Source organism: Trachurus trachurus, assembly GCF_905171665.1.
Source record: "Trachurus trachurus genome assembly, chromosome: 24".
In the NCBI taxonomy this organism is placed as follows: Eukaryota; Metazoa; Chordata; class Actinopteri; order Carangiformes; family Carangidae; genus Trachurus; species Trachurus trachurus.
The window spans coordinates 712,137-720,585 of NC_139910.1; the positions used below are offsets into that span (position 1 = coordinate 712,137).

At 51.3% G+C, this 8,449-nt stretch overlaps 1 protein-coding gene across 1 annotated transcript; it reads left to right on the plus strand.

Annotated features, from left to right (window-relative positions):
* Nucleotides 1-520: 520 nt before the first annotated feature.
* myh6 (myosin, heavy chain 6, cardiac muscle, alpha) lies at nt 521-8,238 on the plus strand (the record flags this gene model as incomplete). Its single annotated transcript, XM_084000816.1, has 4 exons — nt 521-4,612; nt 5,194-5,793; nt 6,423-6,767; nt 7,477-8,238. The coding sequence occupies 4 exons, from the start codon at nt 521-523 to the stop codon at nt 8,236-8,238; spliced, it is 5,799 nt and encodes a 1,932-aa protein (XP_083856942.1).
* Nucleotides 8,239-8,449: the final 211 nt, after the last annotated feature.

Below are 8,449 nucleotides of genomic sequence, written 5' to 3' on the forward strand. Positions count from 1 at the left end.
ATTAAAATGATAATAAAAACTAAGTTAATTTTTAGGTGATGAGTCTTATTTTAAGTGGAAAGAGTTTAGTTTTGACTAGAAATTAGACATTTTGACAAGAAATAAGACAAATATTCTTGGAAAGAGTTAGAGTTTTTGCAGTGTAACGTAGTTTTTTAAACGTCTTCAGGAGGTGAACGTGTCAGTGGCTCGTTCCAGGTTGTGGTGGTGATGAGTCTATAAATGAGAGAGTGTCGTGTCAGGACTCTGTCTCTATCAGTCGGCTGATAAGCGGTGAATCTCTGCTCGTCCCTAAATGGACTCTAACAGCAAAAGGTCCTGAATCTGCCCCCGAGGTGCATTCACATCCCGGGACAGATTTAGACTTTTTGTTCTCTTCAGCGCGGTCGTTTCCTAATTTGGTTGAGAGCGACGCCTCATAAAAACCCTCCTGCAGCGACGGGTCAGTTGCAGTTCTTCATCAGATTCACCGAGGACCAGACTTCCCTCTCCGCATCTCTCTGCTCCTCCAACCTCCACCATGGGCGACGCTCTGATGGCCGAGTTCGGGAAGGCCGCTTCGTTCCTGAGGAAGTCGGACAAGGAGCGTCTGGAGGCTCAGACCAGAGCTTTCGACATCAAGACCGAGTGTTTCGTGGTCGACGACAAGGTGGAGTACATGAAGGGGCAGATCCAGAGTAAAGACGGAGGGAAGGTGACCGTCAAGAAGGAAGACGGAACGACGGTGACCGTGAAGGACACCGACGTTCACCCCCAGAATCCGCCCAAGTTCGACAAAATCGAGGACATGGCGATGTTCACGTTCCTCCACGAGCCGGCGGTGCTGTTCAACCTGAAGGAGCGCTACGCCGCCTGGATGATCTACACCTACTCCGGCCTCTTCTGCGTCACCGTCAACCCCTACAAGTGGCTTCCCGTCTACGACTCGGAGGTGGTGGCGGCCTACCGGGGCAAGAAGAGGACCGAGGCCCCCCCCCACATCTTCTCCATCTCCGACAACGCCTACCAGTACATGCTGACGGACCGGGAGAACCAGTCTGTGCTCATCACCGGAGAATCCGGGGCAGGTAAGACGGTCAACACCAAGAGGGTCATCCAGTACTTTGCCAGCATCGCCGCTGTGCCCGGAGCTAAACGAGACCCCAGCAAGGGCACGCTGGAGGACCAGATCATCCAGGCCAACCCGGCGCTCGAGGCCTTCGGCAACGCCAAAACTCTGAGGAACGACAACTCGTCTCGCTTTGGAAAATTCATCCGAATCCACTTTGGCACAAGCGGAAAGCTGTCGTCCGCCGACATCGAGACCTACCTGCTGGAGAAGTCGCGCGTCACCTTTCAGCTCAAGGCCGAGAGGAACTACCACATCTTCTACCAGATTCTGTCCGAGCAGAAGCCCGAGCTGCTGGACATGCTGCTGATCACCAACAACCCGTACGACTACTCCTACATCTCCCAGGGAGAGGTGACGGTCGCCTCCATCAACGACTCGGAGGAGCTGATGGCCACCGACAGCGCCTTCGACGTGCTCGGCTTCACCGCGGAGGAGAAGATGGGCGTCTACAAGCTCACCGGCGCCATCATGCACCACGGCAACATGAAGTTCAAACAGAAGCAGCGCGAGGAGCAGGCCGAACCCGACGGCACCGAAGCTGCTGATAAATCGGCGTATCTCATGGGGCTGAACTCCGCCGACCTCATCAAAGGCCTGTGTCACCCCAGGGTCAAGGTAGGAAATGAATACGTCACCAAAGGCCAGAGTGTGGACCAAGTCTACTACTCTATCGGCGCTCTGGGCAAGTCGGTGTATGAAAAGATGTTCAACTGGATGGTGGTGAGAATCAACCAGTCCCTGGACACCAAACAGCACCGTCAGTACTTCATAGGAGTTTTGGACATTGCTGGATTTGAGATCTTTGACTTCAACACCTTCGAGCAGCTGTGCATCAACTTCACCAACGAGAAACTGCAACAGTTTTTCAACCACCACATGTTTGTTCTGGAGCAGGAGGAGTACAAAAAAGAAGGTATCGACTGGGAGTTCATTGACTTCGGCATGGACTTGCAAGCTTGCATTGACCTCATTGAGAAGCCGCTGGGGATCATGTCGATCCTGGAGGAAGAGTGCATGTTCCCAAAGGCAAGCGACCAGACGTTCAAGTCCAAGCTCTACGACAATCATCTGGGGAAGAACAAGATGTTTGAGAAGCCGAGGCCGGCAAAGGGAAAAGCAGAGGCTCATTTTGCCCTGGTTCACTATGCCGGTACCGTGGACTACAACATCGGTGGCTGGCTGGTCAAAAACAAAGACCCGCTGAATGAAACTGTGGTCGGTCTTTACCAGAAATCCTCTCTGAAGCTCCTCAGTCTGCTGTTTTCAGCCTATTCTGGATCGGATAGCGGCGACAAAGGCGGCAAAGGAGCTAAGAAGAAAGGTTCCTCGTTCCAGACGGTGTCCGCTCTTCACAGGGAGAATCTGAACAAGCTGATGAACAACCTCAAGACCACTCATCCCCACTTCGTCCGCTGTCTCATCCCTAACGAGAGTAAAACTCCGGGAGCAATGGACAACTGCCTCGTGATGCACCAGTTGCGCTGTAACGGCGTCCTCGAAGGCATCCGAATCTGCAGGAAGGGTTTCCCGAACCGAGTCCTGTACGGCGACTTCAAACAGCGCTACAGAATCCTGAATGCCTCCGCCATCCCCGAGGGCCAGTTCATGGACTGCAAGAAAAGTGCAGAGAAGCTGCTGGGATCGCTGGACATCGACCACACGCAGTACAGATTTGGCCACACGAAGGTTTTCTTCAAAGCCGGCCTGCTGGGGACGCTGGAGGAGATGCGAGACGAGCAACTCTCTCGTATCATCACCAGGATTCAGGCCAACGCCCGGGCGATCCTCATGAGGGCCGAGTTCGCCAAGCTGGTGGAGCGGCGAGACGCGCTGATGGTCATCCAGTGGAACCTCCGCTCCTTCCTGGGTGTGAAGAACTGGCCCTGGATGAAGCTCTTCTTCAAGATCAAACCTCTGCTGAAGAGTGCAGAGTCTGAGAAAGAGATGGCCAACATGAAGGACGAGTTCAGCAAGCTGAAAGAAGCTCTGGAGAAGTCAGAAACCAGGCGGAAGGAACTCGAGGAGAAGATCGTAACTTTTCTCCAAGAGAAGAACGATCTGACTCTGCAAATCCAGTCTGAACAGGACACGCTGACGGACGCCGAAGAACGCTGTGAGCAGCTCATAAAGAGCAAGATTCAGATGGAGGCCAAGCTGAAAGAGATGACAGAGAGACTTGAAGACGAGGAGGAGCTGAACGCAGATCTCACAGCTAAGAAACGCAAGCTGGAAGACGAATGCTCCGAGCTGAAGAAAGACATCGACGACCTGGAGCTGACCTTGGCCAAGGTGGAGAAAGAGAAACACGCCACAGAGAATAAGGTGAAGAACCTGACGGAGGAGATGGCTTCCCAGGATGAGAACATCATGAAGCTGACCAAAGAGAAGAAGGCGCTGCAGGAGGCTCATCAGCAGACACTGGATGACCTTCAGAGTGAAGAGGACAAGGCCAACAGTTTAACCAAAGCTAAAACGAAGCTGGAGCAGCAGGTGGACGATCTGGAGGGATCGCTGGAGCAAGAGAAGAAGGTCCGGATGGATCTGGAGCGAGGGAAGAGGAAACTGGAAGGAGACCTGAAACTCACCCAGGAGAGTCTGATGGACTTGGAGAACGACAAACAGCAGCTGGAGGAACGGCTCAAGAAGAAAGACTTCGAGGTCTCCCAGGTCAATTCGAGACTAGAAGACGAGCAGGTGGCTTCGGTGCAGTTCCAGAAGAAGCTGAAAGAAAACCAGGCGCGGATCGAGGAGCTGGAGGAGGAGCTGGATGCCGAGCGAGCAGCGCGGGCCAAGGTGGAGAAGCAGCGCTCCGATCTCTCCCGCGAGCTGGAGGACATCAGCGAACGACTGGAGGAGGCGGGAGGAGCGACATCCGTTCAGGTGGAGATGAACAAGAAGAGAGACGCTGAGTTCCAGAAGCTGCGTCGGGAGCTGGAAGAATCGACGCTGCACCACGAGGCCACGGCCGCCTCGCTGAGGAAGAAACACGCCGACAGCGTCGCCGAACTGGGAGAACAGATCGACAACCTGCAGCGGGTGAAGCAGAAGCTGGAGAAGGAGAAGAGCGAGCTGAAGCTGGAGCTGGACGACTTGTCCTCCAACATGGAGAGCGTGGTGAAGGCCAAGTCGAACATCGAGAAGATGTGCCGCACGATGGAAGACAACATGAACGAGTACAAGAGCAAATCTGAGGAGGCTCAACGAACCATCATTGACTTTACGACCCAAAGGGCCAAACTGCTGACGGAGAACGGAGAGTTTGGACGTCAGCTGGAGGAGAAGGAGAGTCTGATATCGCAGCTCACCAGAGGGAAGAACTCCTTCAACCAGCAGGTGGAAGATCTGCGCCGACAGCTGGAGGAGGAAGTCAAAGCCAAGAACGCCCTCGCCCACGCCGTGCAGTCTGCTCGCCACGACTGTGACCTGCTCCGAGAACAGTTTGAGGAGGAGCAGGAGGCGAAGGCCGAGCTGCAGAGAGCGCTGTCCAAGTCCAACACAGAGGTATTCACTTCACTTTTTAAAAAGCAGTTAAAAATACATCTCAACTTCTTCTGTTATAGGGGTGGAACCTATGTACAAGCCAACCGCACTGCAAAAACTCTAAATCTTTCCAAGAATATTTGTCTTATTTCTTGTCAAAATGTCTCATTTCTAGTCAAAACTAAACTCTTTTCACTTAAAATAAGACTCATCGCCTGAAAATGAACTTGTTTTTAGATCATTTTCACTTGTTTCAAACAAATTTTCACTTGAAATAAGTAGAAAAATCTGCCAGTGAAAGCAAGTTTTTTGTGCTTGTAATAAGAAAGAAAAACTTGCTCCACTATAAGATATTTCTACTTATTTCAAGTGAAAATCTGCTTGAAAAAAGTAAAAAGTGTCGAAAAACAAGCTACTTTTTATGTGATGAGTCTTATTTTAAGTATAATGAGATTTGTTTTGACTTGAAATGACATTTTTGACTTGAAATGAGACAAATATTCTTGGTAAGATTTTGAGTTTTTGCAGTGTGGCTTCGTTCCCTCCTTGCACCATTGAAATTTGTGTGCTAAATAAATAAACTCTAAACTCTAAAACTCTAGGTCTCAGCGTGGAGAACCAAATATGAAACCGATGGCATCCAGAGGACAGAAGAACTGGAGGAGGCGAAGAAGAAGCTGGTGCAGCGGCTGCAGGAGGCCGAGGAGGCCATCGAGGCCGTGAACGCCAAGTGTTCCTCTCTGGAGAAGACCAAGCACCGCCTGCAGAATGAAATCGAAGACCTGATGCTGGACCTGGAGCGATCCAACGCAGCGTCCGCAGCGCTGGACAAGAAGCAAAGAGCCTTCGACAAAATCCTGTCCGAGTGGAAGCAGAAGTTCGAGGAGTCTCAGTGCGAGCTGGAGGCGTCCCAGAAGGAGGCGCGCTCCCTCAGCACCGAGCTCTTCAAGCTGAGGAACGCCTACGAGGAGTGTCTGGACCAGCTGGAGACCATGAAGCGGGAGAACAAGAACCTGCAGGAGGAGATCTCCGACCTCACCGACCAGCTGGGCGAGGGCGGCCGCAGCGCCCACGAGCTGGAGAAGATCCGCAAGCAGCTGGAACAGGAGAAGGGCGAGCTGCAGTCGGCGCTGGAGGAGGCCGAGGGCTCGCTGGAGCACGAGGAGAGCAAGACCCTCCGCGCCCAGCTGGAGTTCAACCAGGTGAAGGCCGACAATCATTTTTATGCACATTTGTTTTGGTTTTTCTTGCACCTTATTGAAGTGCAAGGTTATACTATCACTATTATTATTTTGTGATTTAGTTGTTACAGTCAATTTTGTACTGTCTCTATTGTCAATTAATGAGTCATGTTTCTTGCACTGCAAAAACTCAAAATCTTTCCAAGAATATTTGTCTTATTTCTTGTCAAAATGTCTCAATTTTAGTCAAAACTAATCTCTTTCCACTTAGAATAAGACTCATCACCTAAAAATGAACTTGTTTTTAGATAATTTTCACTTGTTTCAAACTAATTTTCACTTGAAAAAAAGTAGAAAAATCTGCCAGTGAAAGTAAGTTTTTTGTGTTTGTAAGAAAGAAAAACTTGCTCCACTATCAGATTTTTCTACTTATTTCAAGTGAAAATCTGCTTGAAAGAAGTAAAAAGTGTCTAAAAACAAGCTGCTTTTAATGTGATGAGTCTTATTTTAAGTGCAAAGAGATTAGTTTTGACTAGAAATGACATTTTGACTAGAAATAAGACAAATATTCTTGGTAAGATTTTGAGTTTTTGTAGTGTGGTTGTAACTTGTATTCTTGTTAAATAAACATTTGATCACAAAAAAACCAGGTGAAGGCCGACATGGAGCGGAAGGTGGCGGAGAAGGACGAGGAGATGGAGCAGGCCAAGAGGAACTACCAACGCATGCTCGAGTCTCTTCAGACCTCTCTGGAGTCTGAGACGCGCAGCCGCAACGAGGCGCTGAGGGTGAAGAAGAAGATGGAGGGAGACCTGAACGAGATGGAGATCCAGCTGGGCCAGGCCAACCGGCAGGCGGCCGACGCCCAGAAGCAGCTGAAGAGCCTCCAGGCGATGCTCAAAGACGCTCAGCTGCAGCTGGACGACGCTCACCACGGCAACGACGACCTGCGGGAGAACATCGCTCTGCAGGAGCGGCGCAACAACCTGATGCAGGTGAAACGGATGTGCACTCACTCCACCCATAAAAAAGACGTGCTAACCAACTCGCCAAGAGGTCGACAACCACTTGGCGGGTTGGTTAGCACATCCATTACACTCACCCCCGCTGAACTCACTCCACCCAGGGCATCCGGGTCACGGCACCACTGTAGCGGTTTTGGTACTCATCCTTGCGTTGTGTAGTTTTAACATACGAGTCAGACTTTCACCGTTGGCAACCTCGCCGTTTATTGTGCACACATGGACTGACCTGGCAGAGAAATCCACATTTACAGTCAGTCCAGCTCTTCTTTTCTCACACACACACACATACACGGCTGAAAAATGTAAAACGAAAGGAAAGTGCAGGTTAGCTACCACGTGTAACCCTAGCCATGTTGTAAACAGAAATAAAAGAAAAACTTTATACTTTATATGGAAAAGGACATGCTTGACCGTTTGGGAGCTATATGCTTAAGAAACACAACTTAAACCACCCCTTAGCATTGAAATGAAAGTAATTAATATGAAACAATAGCGGAGCTCGTAGCTCGTGCACCTACCAGGGAAGTAGCATCGTCCGACTGCGGCTACCCCCCGGGGTGCACGACCCTAATCCGCAGGGGCGATGCATTTAATTACCATAGGAAAAACAAGTTTTTGTGTTGTGTGGTGAGTTTTTATGGCAAGTGGAATCAAATTATCTTTTAACTCCGTTCCACAGGCGGAGCTGGAGGAGCTCCGCGCGGCGCTGGAGCAGACGGAGCGGACGCGGCGGCTGGCGGAGCAGGAGCTGACGGACGCCACGGAGCGGACGCAGCTGCTGCACGCGCAGAACACCAGCCTGCTCAGCCAGAAGAAGAAGCACGAGGCCGACCTGCTGCACCTGCAGGCCGAGGCCGAGGAGGCCGTGCAGGAGAACCGCAACGCCGAGGAGAAGGCCAAGAAGGCCATCACCGACGCCGCCATGATGGCCGAGGAGCTGAAGAAGGAGCAGGACACCAGCGCCCATCTGGAGCGCATGAAGAAGAACATGGAGCAGACCATCAAGGACCTGCAGCACCGGCTGGACGAGGCCGAGCAGATCGCCATGAAGGGCGGCAAGAAGCAGATCCAGAAGCTGGAGACCCGCATCAAGGAGCTGGAGAACGAGCTGGAGGCCGAGCAGCGGCGCGGCACCGAGTCCGTCAAGGGCGTCCGCAAGTACGAGCGGCGCGTGAAGGAGCTGAGCTACCAGACGGAGGAAGACCGTAAGAACATGGCGCGGCTGCAGGACCTGGTGGACAAGCTGCAGCTCAAGGTCAAGTCCTACAAGCACGCGGCCGAGGAGGCCGAGGGCGCCGCCAACACCAACATGGCCAAACTCCGCAAGCTGCAGCACGAGCTGGAGGAGGCGGAGGAGAGAGCCGACATCGCAGAGTCTCAGGTCAACAAGCTGAGGGCCAAGACCCGGGACGGATCGGCCAAGAAGGGTCTGGACGAGTAGGAGGTGAGTTCACCGGACATTTCTAGTCAAAACTAAACTCTTTCCACTTAAAATAAGACTCATCACCTAAAAATGAACTTGTTTTTAGATCATTTTCACTTGTTTCAAACTAATTTTCACTTGAAATAAGTAGAAGAGTTGGTAAGATGTAGAGTTTTTGCAGTGCAGCAGAATAATACAATACAACAGCTTAACCCTCTTGTTACATTCG